Here is an 18,370-nt window from a genome sequence, read left to right as displayed (position 1 = left end):
AAAAGTTGCTCTCATCAGAAAAGAGGACTTTTGGACCACTGAGTAACAGACCAGGTCTGTTTTTCCTTAGCCCAGGTAAGACGCTTCTGACGTTGTTTGTTGTTCAGGAGCGGCTTGACAAGAGGAATACGATATTTGAATCCCATGTCCAGGATCCGTCTGTGTGTGGTGGTTCTTGATCCACTGACTCCAGCCTCAGTCCACTCCTTGTGAAAGTCCCCAACACTTTTGAATGGCCTTTTCTTGACAATCCTCTCCAGGCTGCGGTCATCCCTGCTGCTTGTGCACCTTTTTCTTCCACACTTTTCCCTTCCACATAACTTTCTATTAATGTGGTTTGATACAGCACTTTGGTAGCATCCAACTTCTTTTGCAATGACCTTTTGAGGCTTTCCCTCCTTATGGAGGGTGTCAATGATGGTTTTCTGCACAACTGTCAGGTCAGCAGTTTTTCCCATGATTGTGATTCCTACTGAATCAGACTGAGAGACCATTTAAAGGCTCAGGAACTCTTTGCAGGTGTTATGGCTTAATTAGCTGATTAGAGTGGGACACTTTGAGCCTAGAATATTGCACCTTTTCACAACATTTTAATTTTCTGAGATTGAGGATTTGGGGTTTTCATGAGCTGTAAGCCATAATCATCACAATTATGACAAATCACGGCTTGAACTATCTTGCTTTGCATGTAATGAGTCTATCTCATATATTAGTTTCACCTTTTAAGTTGCATTACTGAAATAAATGAACTTTTGCATAATATTCTAATTTTTCGAGTTTCACCTGTATATAAAAATATACCAAGCCTTCAATTCTTATTAAGCTCTGGTTTGTAGCTGGAGTGACACCCGTTCCACTCTGCTCAGATTCAGTGAGAGATCTGTTCACAATTCCTCTGCTGACTGAGACAGATGCTGCCCATGTTAAAGGGCCTTTAAAGTGTTAGTAAACTCCAGGAGCGTACCTACAGGGGTAGCAATTGTCAATGTGGCCCCCTGTACACCTGGATAGGAGGAGCAGCAGGGACAGCTGCATACAGAGGAAACAATCTCTCCATTTTATTCCGGCAGCGGCTGAATGCTGGCTTCTCTCCTCCTCTCCCTCCCGTAGGCATTCAGAGTCTGCAGGAGGAAAAACGGAGAGACTGATTCCTCTATATGCAGGTGCCCCCGTCGCTCCTTCTATCCAGCTTCTTTCTGTTGCCCCCCATGCTCTCTGTCCCCCCATGCTCTCCGTCCCCCTGTGCTCTCCTTCCCCTGTGCTCCTTGGCCCCCATGCTCTCTGGCCCCCCTGCTTTCCAATTCCCCATGCTCTCCAGCTCCCTGTACTCTCCGTCCCTACTTGCCCTCTGCTCCTCTATTCTCTTAGGCCCCCCTCATCCTCCGCAACTTTATCGAGTACTTCTTCTCCCACCAGTTGCTGCATGGGATCTGTTAGGATGGAGGGTGGGGAAGGGGCCAGTAAATTTGTCATTTCCCGGCCCCTTCCTTTTCTAAATGGACAGTCAGTGATCAGTACCGATCACTGACTCATGTTTACTATGCTTCAGTTTATGAATGGACAGCAAGCTCTGTATAGAGCTATTCCTGTCCATTCATTCTGTGCAGCTGAGGATGCAGACAAGGAGATCAAGGGCTGTGTCCTCAATCTCCTTTCTCTGTTATAAGGTGGAACATCTGAGGTTTGTTTAGACCCCTGGTATTTCACCAAAGCCCCCCGAGAAGAGTTAAAAATAATTTTTAAAAAATCGTTAAAAAAATTAAAGAAATGGTAAAAATAAACCGCAGTGTGCCCTGAACAAATACATATGGTGCATGCACGATGTTGCCAAAGGTCAGAGCTGATGTGATTATCTACTAAACATCCCAAGTTTATGGCAGAGATATGTACGATGAAAAAATTTGTTTCATTTCGTTTCGGATTCATTCGTTATGTAAATTATTCATTTCATCATATTTGTTGTTAGAATGATTTGTTTTCAGAATTTGTTACGTATATTCAGATTTATTTTGTGTATTCATATTCGTTGTTCTGAAACGATTTGAATTTTCAGAAGATTGGCTATATTCATTTTAACGTGTTAATTTGTAATTTCAGGAGATTGCTTATGCACTCTGAATCATCATTGTTAGTCTAACCGACAAAGAGAAATGGAATGAGCTGATTGGATGATATCGACTGTATCATATGCATCTGAAAATAATCAATGGAACTAAATTCATTTCGGATTCATTCGTTAGTTATGATTCAGAGATTCTGATGGATCCACCTCCATCCAATCCAAACACAATAAGTAGGAATCATCATCTTATTTCACTTTGATACCTTACTGTATTTATTGTAATATGTTTTCACTTCATATGTAGTGCAAAAAGAATTGGCTGATTATCCAAGAGTCAAAGACAACTGTGCATTTGAATAAAACTAGTGGATCTGAATCAATTTGGATCATTTGTTATGTTGTTGTGTTATTTCGGATTCTTAAAAATTAACAAAAGGCCCAAACATCATGTCATCCAAATGAAACAAATGAATACAAATAAATTATTTCTTTTATTATTTATTTCAGATTCGTTGAAATTCATTACTGTTGTCATTTGGATACATCTGAATCTCTGAAAAACAAAAATATCATCCAAATTTTGATTCGTAACAAAACGAGTCACACATGTCTAGTGTACAGTACCTACAGGAAAGACCTATCATACGTTTACCTATAGGTACAAGTTTCAAATCAGTGTACTACTTCTTAAAGCATAACTCCAGTCAAAACTTTTATTTTCCCGGGTACAGCCCCACTGCATGGGTTAAGTGCTTGTTTTGTCCAGGGGCTCAGAGAGAAGCTGTACTTACCTATTCCTCTGATCCTCTGGAGGACCATGCTACCCCGTGTCCAGTGGTGGAATGTTCCTGCCATCCTTACGTCCGGAGCCAGTCTATGGGCGTGATGACGTCAGGAACAGCCCATTCACAAGACCACTAGCATCGGGGGGGGGGCAGGGGTGGTGGGGAACGGTCTTGCGCTGGAGGATCAGTGGATTAGGTAAGTATATCTTTGCTTTCTGAGTTCCTAGACAAAAACAACGAGCATTTAACCCATGCAGAGTGGGCACAGCCCCACTGCATGGGAAATAATAATTTTGCCTGGAATTCTTTAAATGCACTTCAATGGATGGCTTAAGGCTCGGTTCACACTATGAACCGCACCACATCCCTGTGCAATTCGCCCGCTATTCAGTGCAACGCAATGTGAGCCCATTCATTCATCCCACCAAAGGCGTGCATGCAGCAATTTTGGAGCCGCACTGCAACAAGATCGCATGGTTCGTTTTGTACCATGCGATCTGGTGCCAGCAAACTTGCGACCTGCATTTGGAGGAGTCCTTAAATTTGCACTGGCACCAGCCGCGGAGTGTAAGGACAGGGCAATCTGAATGCGATGCGGGGCAATTGCGCAGATCACTTCGTTTCCTGCACCATATTAGTGTGAACCTAGACTTAGTGTGAATGAGCCCTTAAATATGTGAAGTGTATGAGTGTCAATGTAGGGGGCCCCATGAGATGCCCCTGGTACCTTTTTCATAGGCTTTTTTGAGTGTGGGCAAGGACACAGGGGCCCCATGATCCTCTATTGCCCGAGGGCCCCATGAGTTGTCAGTCCACCCCTGGTTGTGTGACTCCAGACAAGTGCCGGAGATGTGATCGGATTGGTCCTCCCCCATCCATACACAATAATGTCCCTACACTCAGTCCATGGACAGTGGAATGTCATCAGATGACAGGATCGGCTCTGTGTCTGTCTGTCTGTGTCCTCCTCCCGGCTGTCTATAGATCCGTCTTATCGGCTGATTCCGACGTCTGTCGGGGGATTTAAACCGTGTAATCTGAGTGTGGCCGCGGAGGGCCAGTGCAGCCCTGGCCGTGTATTCTCTATGTGATGGATTGGAGGAGGATGGAGATGACAAAGCAGGGTGTGTTCTGAGCATGGAGATCGCTGCTTCCACTGACAGATCCCCCTCCTCCTCCTCCCCCCTCCGATCGCGGTAGATCCCCGGCTCTCCCTAACCTGCACTGACAGCTCGGTGAGTGGGAGGATCGGACGGATCGGCTCTCCTCCTCCTCCCCGCTGACAGCCAGCGGAAAGAAGCGCCGAGCCCCGGCCATCGCAGCCACCTACCTCCGGCCACCTGGGACATGAGCAGTCCCGGCGATCTTAGCGGAGCTGAGGGGGAGAGGAAAGGCTGGGCCCGGGGTGGGGGGGAGAAGGGATCCGGGATCCGGGCCAGGTGGCACTGGGAGCACTACTCCAGCATGGTAGGGAGATCAAGATGAAGAGGAGGAGGAGGAGCAGGGAGGGGGGTCTCCATCATCTATCAGTGTACTGCTGCTGTATAATATTACCATCTGGCTGAGACCAAGTGATGAAGGAGCACAGCACTCCCGACACTCAGCACTGCCGGCCCCACACCTAGGAGGGCCATGCTGTCATCTCCACCGACCTACCGCCGACCTACCTACCTACCGCCCCGTCCTCCTCTTCTTCCTCCACCACCACGATCGCCCTGTTCGGATTAATTGATGCCTCTCGCCTCCTGCCCCCGAGCCAAGCACCGATCATGGGCTGTCTGCAGAGCCTCACCTGTAAGTCCCGGATCAGGAGGGAGAACATCACCGTCTACGATGTGTGTGCCACCATAGACCAGTGCCCGACCTCCATCGAGGAGAACTCGCCCATTGTCTTAAGGTACAAGACCCCCTACTTCAAAGCCTCGGCTCGGGTGCTCATGCCACCCTTACCCAGGAACGAGACTTGGGTGGTCGGATGGATACAAGCCTGCAACCAGATGGAGTTCTTCAACATCTACAGCGACCTGGGAATGTAAGTCACCCTTGGGTCTCCCTCCTGTCACCCTGGTGTCACCCTTGTCTCCAGGAGCTCCATCAGTCATCTGGTGCCATGGCATTCCAGGCCATGCCTAGATCAATGCCAGCCCATTTTGGTTTATCGTTGGCAGTTGACCATGATGGGGCTGATGGTTTACAAGGTTCCATCCAAGGAGCTAGGACACCTGGGTGAGGAGCCTTATTTTCAAAATAATGACAGTTATTTTTAGCTGGGTCCAATCAGGTTTGAAAATGGCAGTCACATGGCTGGAAATAGAGATCCAGCAAAAAATCTGACTTCATGTCTTCAAATCTAAAATTCATTAAGAGGGGATTTACTAAAACTATGCATAATGACCTATCAGCTTCTAGCTTCAGCTTGTTCCATGAAGTCTTGAAAAGGAAAGCTAGAAGCTGATTGGTGGCCAGTCTTAGTAAATTCCCCTTGTTATTTTTATGTTGTACGGCAGCCATCAGAAAGTTAGTGTCATTAGGTGATTAAGGACACCTCATGTGGGATTATCGTTCTTGATCCAGCAATTAAATTGGAACGTGAACATTAGCCAGGAACCGGCTGGTAAATTCCTGTAGCCTGGTGTGCATGTGTGAATCCCATTTGCTGGGTAATATCATACTATCTGTAAGGTACACGCCACCACTGACAATGCCATAGGAAGTAACACAAGGATTTGTTTTGCTGTTGCTCTGGGTTTGACTGGAATAAGTTTGTTACATTTCCATTTCTATTTTGTGGTGTTGATAAAGGTTATACTTCAGTGTCCTTCAAATGGAGTGGGTGAAGGGTTAAACCCTTGCCGTCACATAATTGATGCCATCTCTAGCCATTGAGTCTATTTATAGGATCTGCATTGTTGATTTATATGCAAGGGTTTAAGTAGAGCTCCACATAGAATTTTTTTTATTGTCTGGGTAGATCTTCTTTCACATGTTATTATTGTCCATATCTCTGTTTCAGAGATTTCCCCTTGCTTCCTGTCCCCTTGACAACCAGGATATTGCTGTGAGCTACACTTCCCGTTTCCCGTTGAGCGTATTCTCCATATTCCCTTGGAGGGACCACTAGGGGCCAATGACTGTATCACAATGTACTTACATCACCACTGTTATCATTTTAATACTACATAGTGATTGATGGATTACATGGTTGCATTCAGTTTCTGCTTTACAATGACTTGGAGAATGGTGATGAATGACAATTTCCTTTAGTGTGGTTTCCATCAGATGGTAAACCTTGGGTAAAATTCAGAACTATCTAGCCATGAGAAGACTATATCAAACATTTGAAGCCCCCAATTGGCTCTGAATACCGTAGAGTAAATAGTTTAGGACAATCATCACTGATGACAATGTGTTTCAATAAAGTGGAAGCCAAGTATATGGTTATTTCACAAATGATTCCTAAATATCTTCAGCAATCTATAACTAGAAGGCCTGTGTTATATTTCTTGTCCTCCTGGGGTATTCCCCCTCCTACCCCAGCTGACTATCTAGCCATCGTATCACACTAACAAGCCATCCTGGCCACACAGGGCACTTTGAGGCTGGGGACAGAGAGTCAGAGAGACACTGGACTAATGCACCAAGAACCAATGATGGCCGTCACTTTATTCTACTAGAAGCTTGGATCTAGATGCTTTGACCTAGAGTGGATGAGCTGTAAGTACACGGTACATTGTACCACCACTAATATCCAAACAGTGACGAGACAACAACATTGAGGACCCCAGTTGCAGGCAGGGCAGATGTATAAAATCTTTTATTATATTGTACATATGGGTGGCTGTGACAAGGCTGGATTAACCACTAACCTCATGCAGTCCACCTAATGCATATGTGCAGCAGCACGGTAGGTGGGTCTTAGAGGGTAAGTTTACCTTTGCCAAAAGCACACTAAGGATAGAGCAGCATGGTATTCTAAACCTACCTTCCACCCAGGGCTCACTTTCCATTCAAAGAATGTAAGCCTTAAACAACCTGTGATGGCTCCTTCCCCAGTTATTGTAGGGACAGAGCAGCCATTGGGACCGGCAGCTCCTAGTGCCACAGAATGAGCAACATCCTTTTCCTTCGAGTCACAGATGCACAATGTGTACTCTTCCCTGTTTCCTATGATGAGCAGTGACTCCAACAGGAGTACACATTGCGCATATGCAGCCTGAAGGAACGGGACGGCGCTTCCTTCCCATGGTCCTAGGGAATGCTAGTCCTAGCGGCTGCTCCACCTCTACAGTAACTGGAGGCAGAATAATCACAGGCTGTGGAAGATTTTTAGGAAGGCTTCTTTTTAATGAGGTTTTGACCTAAATTTTTGAAGCGAAAGGGAGCCTTCCTGGCTCGAAGGTAAGTTTAGGCACACTATGCTGCTAAACTCCTTTGGTATAGCATAGTGCACTTTTTGGTAAGGGTGAACTTACCCTTTAAAACTCATGTGCTACACATATGCATTTCTGTTGCTCCTGCCACACTGTCTGAGCTGTCACCAACAATTATGATCAGGACCCAATGGGGGGGATCCTGATCATGTGACGGCTGGGACAACCAATCATAGTGGTCACATGTTCAGGAACTTCGCCTCCCATCATTCAGAACCCCTCCTAGGGCCAACGAGAGTCTGTCTACTGTCAGGGAGTTTTTATTTTCTATTGTCTGGAGTCTGGCCTGGAGTTGACCGGGCAGAAAACTAAAGAATTATTATACATTTTTCAACTTTTATTTCACTCTTAGCACTTATTGAGTCTTACAGAAGATCTATCAGATTTCTTTTGTTACAGTTCTGTCCTGTATGGGAAAAAGTAGATCAGACTTTGTTTCAAGTTTCTAAGTGCTAACTCTAGTTATATAATCCAACCTGCCCCCTCCCCTCCTGCCGTGGCCGATCAGATCTTGAGGAAGATGGCCTGTCTTGGCTATGAGCACTTTCCACAGGCAAGCAACAGCAAGAGGAATGCACAGGGAGGGGGGATGTGTCATGCTCTGCATTCTTCTTGCCATTGTTTGCCTGTGGAAAGTTCTCACACCCGAGGCAAGCTGCACTCAGTCAGCCATCTCCATCAAAGCTGTTGTTGGTTTAGCCATAGTAGGAGGGGAAGGGGCAGGTTGGACCTTACAACTAGGGTTAGGAAACACTTAGCAACATGGTACTACAAGTAGTACATGCACTTTGTCCCATAGTGGACAGAACTGTAAAATAAAAATTATAATGATAGATCTTCTTTAATGTTTTGTCAGTTAAAAAAACTGAAATGTCTAATGGGGAACCATTGTTAGGCTGTGCTTAGGAAATCAATTATCCATAGTCTTGTCCTGGGCTGTAAGCTCTGTTGCCCTAGGCTGGGACCTATTTTGTCTATGCAGAAGTCCAGCCCAGGGGTGGACTGACCATTTGGAAACTCGGGCACTGCTCGAGGGCCCGGGGTCAGTAGGGGGCCCCATGAGATGCCCCTGGTACCTTTTTCATAGGCTTTTTTGAGTTTAGGCAAGGACACAGGGGCCCCATGATCCCCTATTGCCCAGGGGCCCCATGAGTTGTCAGTCTGCCCTTGGTCCAGCCCTTGTTACATATTGTATTAAGCTAATATTAAGGGTATGTAAAGTATATGCATAAATTAAGGGGGTACATATAAAAAGGGCATGTAATGTACACAATTAGATGCAAAGTGACAAGCCCCAGTTTTTAAAAAGGACCTGCTAGAGAGGAAACATGGAATCTGCTATTGCTAATTTGTTTTTTAAGACGTGGGCTCTCATTCTAATCCTTCCTGCAATTTTTGGTAAGTGACCTGGAACAGGCATCTGTATATTTGATCTTCCAAATCAGTGACTAGTGAACTAAAATAAAGTGATTTCTGCCCAGGAGCATACACTGTAAAAACAAGTCAGCAACATCCAAAATTTTATTCTGACAATTTTTCTTCAAATCAGACATTTTGAACTATACAAGATCAGACCAAGACTGAGATTCTACATTTATAAAGCTCTGTATGGCCGTGTACACATGGACGTACTTATAATGGTTCTCCAGCTTCCTCTAAGAAAATTAAAAGTCAGCAGCTACAAAAACTGTAGATGCTGACTTTTACAGTGGCTTGAAAAAGTATTCATAACCCTTGAAATTTTCCACATTTTGTCATGTTACAACCAAAAACGTAAATTTATTTTATTGGGATTTTATGTGATAGACCAACACAAAGTGGCACATAATTATGAAGTGGAAGGAAATGATAAATGATTTTCAAAATGTTTTACAAATAAATATCTGAAAAGTGTGGCATGCATTTAAATTCAGCCCCCTGTATTCTGATACCCCTAACTAAAATCTAGTGGAACTAATTGCCTTCAGAAGTCATCTAATTAGTAAATAGTGTCCATTTGTATATAATTTAATTTCAGTATATATATACAGCTGTTCTGTGAAGACCTCAGAGGTTTGTTAGAGAACATTAGTGAACAAACAGCATCATGAAGGCCAAGGAACACGCCAGACGGGTCAGGGATAAAATTGTGGAGAAGTTTAAAGCAGGGTAAGGTTATAAAAAAATATCGCAAGCTTTGAATATCTCATGGAGCACTGTTCAATCCAGCATCCGAAAATAGAAAGAGTATAGCACAACTGCAAACCTACTAAGATATGGCCGTCCACCTAAACCGACAGGCCAGGGAAGGATAGCATTATTCAGAGAAACAGCCAAGAGGCCCATGGTAACTCTGGAGGAGCTGCAGAGATCCACAGCTCAGGTGGGGGAATCTGTCCACAGGGCAACTGTTAGTCGTGCACTCCACAAATCTGGCCTTTATGGAAGAGTGGCAAGAAGAAACCCAATGTAAAAAAATGTTTAAAACAATTTATCATTTTCCTTCCACTTCACAATTATGTGCCACTTTGTTTTGGTCTATCACATAAAATCCCCAAAATATACATTTACGTTTTTGGTTGTCACATGACAAAATGTGGAATATTTCAAGGAGTATTAATACTTTTTCACGGCACTGTAAACAACAGCCACTTACCTATCCCACGATCCAGCGATGTGCCGTTCTTTCCGGCGGTGTACTGTGCCAGGCGCCGGTATCTCAACTGTGAGCACCCAGCTTACAGCTTGTGGCTTCACATCCGGGAGCCCACTGCACATGCACGAGTAGTGCTGCACATTGTGAATAGGAGGAGGAAGAAGGACAACATCCACTTCTGATCGCCTAGGCGGTCGGATTGGAAGTGGGAGTGGTGCTGTCAAAATCCGGTACCTGCTCCTCAAAAGCTCCCATTTCTTTACCAGGCCCTAAAGCGGAACTTCCCCTTTGGGCGGAACTCAATATAAGTGTGAGAACCGCACTTTGCCTGCCTGGGATACACAGCCGCTGCTTCTAATTTGACATCCGTGTGGGTGCAGATGTCCATGAAATTCCAATGTATGTGTTCAGGGACCCACATAGATGTTAAATTGTGCAGCCACTGCATCCCAATTGACATGAATAGGACTGGTGGCACAGGGATGCATGGACCTGTGTCCTGTGCAGGCAAAACACGGCACTCACATGGGTGTATGCTTAGGTAAGTCTGTGTGGATGAGGCCTATTTGTAAAACATCCTGTATATGGCTCATGTCTTTGCCCTAAAGCTGTCTCCAGGTGACACACTATAGTATTTCTATTTGCTCCTTCCCAGCATGTACATAAAACGTTATGTAGGGATGGACGGAGGAGCTGGGCCAGCACAAAGAGTAATTAGACACTCCCAGAAGAGGAGAGAGCTGCTATGGCATGTAAGGATGCAGGGGGCTGTTGTAGAGAATTTACTATAGCAAACTATCTAGCATTTTCAGAAACACTTTGCAAGTGAATAAAAAAATGGAAAATGTATCAAAAACGTACCGGAATTTTCCATTCCTGGCAGCACATATATGGTAGTGGCCCCACCTACAGGACCAGTACATAACTATAAAGTATATTTATAAAGTGTTGACACCCACACCAAAGCCCATTTCCTTAGAAAGGAGTTGGGTGGGTTTAGTATGCAGCCATCAACTGGCTCCATGAAAGGAAAATTACAGCAAGTATTTGATACAGTTTTCCGTTTTCCTGGCACTGACATGGCAGCACACATGTGGCAGACCAATGAATATTTACCAAGTTGTGAAGTTTAAAGCAGTATTAAACCCAAAATCAAAAATTTTATATATTACATCTTATCAATCATCAGATATTGTGGCTGCATTAGTTTTCTGCTTTATCCTTTTTTCCCCTCCGTTTTCACCTGGTGATCTAGCCAGTAACACACCTCCTTGCATTAGAGTGCCCCCACACTGGATGAAGGCGTTTAGGGGGCACCTTGGGACAGCAGCATTGTCAGTCTGGAGAGAGGGGAGTGTTAAATGTGCTAGCAGATTTAAATACATTAACAAATTGAAAGTGGAAGCTTAGCCAAAATCTAATGCTAAAACTAAACCCAGACCCATTCTAAGCCTGTAAAGTAAAGATCGCTGTATTTACCTATTCTGAAGCTTCTCTGGTCCGGTCTCCAGCAGCGGCTTCTGTGTACAGAGAGAAAACGTCTGGAAATTGAATAGAAGATGATGTCACCCATAGACTTACTGTGGGGCATCCATTGTTGGCTGCCTCTGCTCTACACAGAAGCCTGGGACTGGACTGGAGCGGCTTCAGAATAGGTAAGTATAGCAATCTTTTCTTTACAAGTTTAGATAGATTAGGCTTAGAATGGGTCTGGGAGCAAGTTTAGTGTTAGATAGATTTTGGCTGAACTTCCACTTGAAGCCAAATTCCAGATCGCAATTTATAAGCAGTTACTGAAAACAGGTTTTTTTTTGCCATTTGGGATAAAGGTTTTACATAAATAAATAAAATTGATCATTATAAGCACCCTTGACAGTATTAAATGGTTTTTCTTATCCCTGTAAGATGATACATCTGGAAGAGAGCTTGTTCTTTTGAAAAACCACAGACATATTGGCCAGATCAACAAATTAAAATAGAAGAAAGAAAGCCTAAAAAAGGAAAACTAAGGCAGCCATCACATCTACAAAATGAAAAACTGCAATACAATAAATGTTTACTTATGGGTTTAATACTGCTTTAAGCAAATCCTATTCTATAAGAAAGTGAGGAAGATCTTGCTTTACTGGAATGGTCTATTGTGTGGACATCAACACTTTACAGCTATGCACTAGTACTGTGGGCTGTTGCCATGTTGGCGCCAGGAAATAATTTAGGAAAGGTAAAATACCATAAGTAAATAAACATTTAAAATTCTTGATTTTTCAGTGCTTTTATCTGCAAATAACTGTGACAGGGTCTCTTTTAAAGCAAGCCTGTCAGATATTTTAAACTTGTGAATGTCTTGCCTATGATCAGGCTCCACAAAGTACCCTGGAGGGCATCTTTCCCTGGACCCTCTAAAATGGCCCTGGGGTACCTTCTTCTGCCTTTATTTGTTATTGCAACCCTAGGCTGTTGACACCGGCGATTTTGAAGCTAGAGACAAGGAAAACTTAAATAGCTTCCTGTGATTCCCTATCGAGTGGCTTCCTCTGTAGTCACGTGCAGCGAGATGTCTTTCTGCCGTTGTCATGAATGTTGCTGTATCTATCGCTAGCGATGGAAGCGATTTCACTCAGACAAAAAGCCAGCCTCTTTGCAACCTTGCTTCTGGAAATTGACAAATTATTTTCTGCCGGATCACTCGACATAGAGTGTGTGATACCTGGAGAGGTAGAGGCACGGATGAAATTTTATGGAAATTTCCCAGACTGGACATTTAGAGCACATTCACACTGTTTGCGTAAGACTGAGTTGGGCAGCTTCGCCAAACACAGTCCCAACACATAGACAAGGCAATTTGGTTTACGTTAAAGTCACACCAACGTACAGCGTTGATGTGTGCTGAAAAAAGTGAACCATGCAACATGCTGTGGTGCAGAGACATCAATGAAATGTAAATTTATGACATTTCAATAAAGTAAAAAAAAAGGGGGGGAAAAAAAGGTAAACAGTGTGAAATGTTACTGTTGTCACTGGAACAGGTGGGTAAGTGAAATCTTTTAGTGGAGACACCTTTTCTAGGGACAACTGTCTTAGTTTTTCCCTCACTTCCTGTTGTGTTTCCAGAGCAGGAAGTGAAGGAAAATCTCCCCAACTAAAACCAGACGGCAAAAAGATTTTACTAAAATATCCCCTGGTGATTCTGCCATGAAGGTCTTTGTCCAGGCACTTCATGTTAACAGGCGATGACTGTTTCCCAAATGCATTGTCACAGGTGGCTGCGCCTACACATTGCATTAAGGTTGCCACCTCATCTATCTAAAACCGAACACATATGAATTACACGGTACTGGGGCAAATTTAATACAGATAAGGCACCAAGTGAGTTTAATTACCACCTTAATCAGCTACAGAACCTGTGTCATTAATATGTGTTCGGTTTTAAAGGGATGAGGAGGCAACTCTACATTGCATAGGTATAGCTCACTGTTGTTACCCGTCAGGAAGCTGGGCCGGAGCAATAATGTGCAGCAGATGTTGTAGAATAACAAACGAAGAGTAAAAATCTATTGCCCTGTATTTTTTTTTGGTGTTTGGATGCACTGTTTGAGTGAAAAATTTATTTTCCTTTTAAATGTCATACGTCCTGTGAACAGGAAGGAAGGCCCATACTCTTCCGCTGCTTGTGTGAAGTGGTGCAACTGTTTGTCCCAGCCACAACACGCTTATTTGAAGGTGGAAGGATTTAGTGGGAAAAGGGGTAGGCTGGAATATAATAATAACTAATTTATATGTTTGGGAGTCTCTCTACATAACACTAGCAAGGAGCTGCTATAATGGAGCTATGTAGTGATATGCACTTGAATAAAGTGTAGCAAGACACCTCAAGCATGTGACTTTAGCTCCAGAAACTCAGTGTTCTAGAAGTCTTGGTTAGAAGACCCTCACTTTCATACATGAGTCTGATTGTTAAAGCCCAAACCTGGGAGAAACAAAAAAACCCCTTACAGTGGGGTCCCCCCACACTGCAAGGGTTATATGCTCATTAGGTCTAGGGCAGTGGTTCTCAACCTGTGGGTCGAACGACCCTTTCACAGGGGTCCCCTAAGACCATCAGAAAACACATATTTCCGATGTGTAAAGAGCAGCTACTGTGTAGAAAGCAGCTGCTGTGTTGAAAGCAGCTACTCTGTTAAAAGCAGCTACTGTGTTGAAAGCAGCAGTATTGGAGGTAAAACGACAGTCATGAATTATAATTACTGGGTAAATAATTTTATGGTTGGGGGTCACCACAACATGAGGAACTGTATTAAAGGGTCACGGCATTAGGAAGGTTGAGAACCACTGGTCTAGGGGAAGATGAAGAGGCTCCTTGGTCCACAACCTGGACCAAAGGAGAGAAGACAACACAGTAGGAGCCTGCCAGACCTGGGTGTAAGGTAAATACCTCGCATCCTGCTCTGGCAGGCTCCTACTCTGTTGTCTTCTCTCCTTTGGTCTAGGTTGTGAGCGGTCCCTCAACATCATTGCGTACAATGGAGGGATATAAGCCCTGCATTGTATGTAGAGGAGGCAGGTGTGTGACCGTGGCCAAGATAGCCTTACACAGGAGGCATAACGGGAGTGGTATTAATCCTTATCCTTGTACCCCTTGTAGTAGGGCGAGGCCATGTCAGTGTGTAAGACTGCAGTTTAGGCCAGGATTTGTAGAAAACAGGCATACTAATAGTGCTGGTGTGTGCTGGGTTCATATTAGAGCCAGAGCTGGAATTCAGGGTTCTACCCTCCCGGGAGTCAGAGTGTCTATTGCAAGGGAGTAGAAAAGTGCATGTCGGCACGGCACGGCACTCCACTGATAGAGGCCCAAGCCTGTGAGAGAGACAGAGCAACGGGGAGCTGCAAGGAAAGTGACAAGAAGTTGTCAGAGTTACAGAGGTTGGCACTCGAGCACTGGGATGTGTGTTTGATGGTCAGGAGGGCCAAAGCATAAGGCTGGAACAGCAGGATTGAAAGAAAGAGAACCTGGAGGCTGAATACCATTTTGTTTGTTTTGATGGTGGAAACCCTTCATGAGCAACAGATGTCTTATGTTTCAATTTTTCTTTGCTGTTTTAAATAAAAGTGGGCAGAAAAAGTCCTGAAAAGACACTTCTGGCATGGGGTACACCCGTGGTTTTGCACCACCATTGAGCTAAGCAACCCCCAAGTTTTCACACCCTACACTTAATGAGTATCCAACCATTACAAAATGGGAGGGGGGCGCACTGCAAGGGTACTTTTTTCTTGAGCCAAGAGTTGGGCTTCATATAAACTTTTTGTTTTGTAGCATGAATTTCAGCTTGTCTAATGTCTTGCATCTATGAGTTATGGACATCATAGCAGTTGTTAAACAAGTTGTGCAATGGTCCGACACTGAATCCTCTCTCATCCACTTCATTTGGTAGGAGGAAGGTGCTCTTAAGTGAAGTATTGCTTTCATTTGTAATTAGAAGAGACAAAGGCAGGCAGACTTATGTTTACCATTGATATTTATCCTCACAGGTGTTCTCCTTTTAAAGTAATTGCTAAAACTGCAAGATCCCTACTTTAAAGCCCAATAATAGGCTGTTTTCTAAATAGTCCTCCAGGAGTGGTTAAAAGTAAAAAAGCAGCTCTGGCTGCGATAGCAGTCTGTTCTCTGTGGTGATGATGACTGTGGAGTCCACCATGCCTTGCACTCACAATATGCTCTTAGTCTTCCAGGCTGAATGACACTGGGCATCATTCAACCCAGAAGACTGAAAACATATTGTGAGTGCAGGGTTTGGTGGACTCCACAGTCACCATTGCAACCTGCACTCACAGTGTAATGGTGCAGACAGTGGCACTAGCATGATGAAGTCAACATTACTCTGTGTCATTGAGGGCCACCTAATACCAGGATCCAGGGTGGAAAAGGAGCTTTAAAATAGATAAACCCAATTACAAAAATCTCAAATTATCTTTAACATGTTTAATGTAATTTCAAAATTAATTTTCAGTCTTTTTAAAGTGGTATTAAACCCAAAAGTAAACATTTATTATATTGCAGCTTACCACTTCTTACATGTTATAGCTGCATTGTTTGTTTGTTTTTTTTAGGCTTTTTTTATTTTCACCTGCTGATCTGACCAGTAAGTCTGTTTTTTTCAACAGAACAAGCTCTCGTACAAATGTATCAACTAAAAGTGTTGAGACAAACCACTTATGACTGGCAGTGGTGCTTACAATAATAAGCTTTTATGTATTCCTGTAAACCCTTGATCCCAAAAAACTGTTGCTGTAACTGCAGTCTGAGCTGGAGTTTGTCTTCAACTTTTTGCCATTGTACCCATCAGGAACCCAACACAGAGTAATGACATGCAACTGCCATTTGAATGCACATATATAGACAAGAAGTAGCTGTAAAGAGGCTCTTTTTCTTTTTTTTATTTGGACTGGCTTTGTAAGGTCATTATTTTTTAGTTATTTTGTATTTTTTTTTCCAACACCCATAGTTTTTATTTCTAGTGCCAAAATGTGGCAGGTGGGATGTAAACATTCCTTCTGCTGTTTAGGAATGCCCAGAATTGGACTGGAATTTGCAGTCACTGCTAGAATGTTTGAAAACCACAATACAAGCAGGTGATTACTATATACATAAAATGCTCAGTATGCCATGGAAATCTGAATCCTCCCTGTCAAGAAAATGTTTCTAAAATTGGAGCTCCATGAAGTGTATTTGATTTCAGTTAAAATAGGAACGAAATTATTTAAAGGGTGCCTGTCGCTAAGAAAAAAATGCTGGCCGTGCAGCAGTCCATTAATTAGATAAAGGCAGAGTTTCTGCTGAGTGTGTTAGAGCTAATGATGGAATGATTTCCAGCTCTCCATCAGAATGAATGAATATTTATTGTAAGACAAAATTCACCATGGTGTGCCCATTTCAATAATTTACAGGCACAGTGTACAGGCAGATTATTTTAACATAACAAGTTACATTTCTGGACTAAAAGAAAAAATGTAAACCAAACAAGAAAAATATATCTTTTTAAAGCCCAACATGGAGAACACAGTTTATTCCATGGGAGAGTAAAACTACTTACCCAATCCTCCCGTTAGACAGCGCTGTCCATGCTCTCGGGGTGGGATGTCCCTCTGCATCATCACACCCGATACAGGGCTACGGACAGTGCATCAGCCTTGATGACTTTAGAGGACCACTGGAGCATGGGGCAGAAGACACTCTTTGGAACATTCTAGCAACGAGGAGAGGAGCAACTTATAAGTAATTCTTCTTTTCCATGCCCCCCTTGACCCAGTTAACCATTGTAGAGTTGGAGCAGCCCCACTGCTGTGGAGAATTGCCTAGTTTCCCTTGTCTGGTGTGAGGCCTGGTTCACACTAGTGCAGGGCATGCGTCCCGCGTTTGCTCGGGCATGGCATCCAATTCATTTGAAAGGGGCTGCTGTGCTTCATGAACCGCACAAAAAAGGAGCATACGCCTTTTTCAAAATGCAGCCACAGGGTCAAAAAGACCATGTGGTTTCCCTGCGGTTCCCACCCCCACGATTGCAGTGTAGGCTGAGATGCATGGGGATGCCATTCAGAATAAATGGCAGCTCTGTGTATCTTGCAAGAGCAGCGGGGTTTGGCTGCGGGTGGTTGCAGGTGCAGAAGTCGATGCATAGTGTGAACCAGGCCTGAAGGTCCACTTTAAAGGGGCAGGTGGCAAAATCAGCTGATCCATGCGAATCAACCTTTTGTAATTTAAAAATGTTATTTTTACCTGTAGAAAATTGCAAATAATGCATTCTGAAGAAAATATCAGATGCAATATGAGTTAGTGCAGGGGTCTCTAAACATTCTAAGCTTCCACTGGGAGTAGAAAATGCCTCAGACTTGATGGTAAGTGGGGTAGAATAATTATATAACACCTATCAGCAGTAGGAGATATTGGTGTGATTATGCCCCATCATTGGTGTCAGTGGGAGGAATAGTGTCCCTTCATTTGTATTATTGGGAAGAATAATCCCCATCATTGGTGTCAGTAGGAGGAATAGTGTCCCTTTATTGGTATTATTAGGAAGAATAATCCCCATCATTGGTGTCAGTAGGAGGAATAGTGTCCCTTTATTGGTATTATTAGGAAGAATAATCCCCATCATTGGTGTCAGTGGGAGGAACAGTGCCCCATCTATGGTGTCAGTTCAAGGAATAGTACCCCATCTGTGGTGTCTGTGGGGGGAATAGTGCCTCATCATTGGTGTCAATGGTAGGCATAGTGCCCTATCATTGGTATCAGTGGGAGGAATAGTGCCCCATCTATGGTGTCAGTGGGAGGAATGTTGCCCTAAGTGCTCGGTAAAGACAATCAAAAGGCCACATCTTGCCTGCGGGCCGCAGTTTGGAGACCACTGATTTAGTGAATTGGTTCTATATTAGAGTACTAAGAGGTAGAATACAAATCTGAACT

The 18,370-nt window shown here is 43.7% G+C and overlaps 1 protein-coding gene across 1 annotated transcript in view; it reads left to right on the top strand.

Moving 5' to 3' along the window:
• The first annotated feature begins 3,776 nt into the window (after window positions 1-3,776).
• LOC149449891 (protein FAM78B) overlaps window positions 3,777-18,370 on the top strand; it is a 123,716-nt gene continuing 109,122 nt past the window's right edge. Inside the window, exon 1 of the mRNA XM_089692647.1 lies at window positions 3,777-4,879. Within this exon, the coding sequence (XP_089548773.1) occupies window positions 4,617-4,879 (263 nt within the window). The 5' untranslated portion in view covers window positions 3,777-4,616. The remainder of the gene's footprint in view (window positions 4,880-18,370) is intronic.

The sequence above is a fragment of the Staurois parvus genome, unplaced genomic scaffold, assembly GCF_062004578.1.
Source record: "Staurois parvus isolate SC_StPar_1 unplaced genomic scaffold, SC_StPar_1.0 ptg000597l, whole genome shotgun sequence".
NCBI classification, from domain to species: domain Eukaryota; kingdom Metazoa; phylum Chordata; class Amphibia; order Anura; family Ranidae; genus Staurois; species Staurois parvus.
Note: the sequence above shows the minus strand (reverse complement) of the source record. Positions and strands in the feature narration are given on the sequence as shown.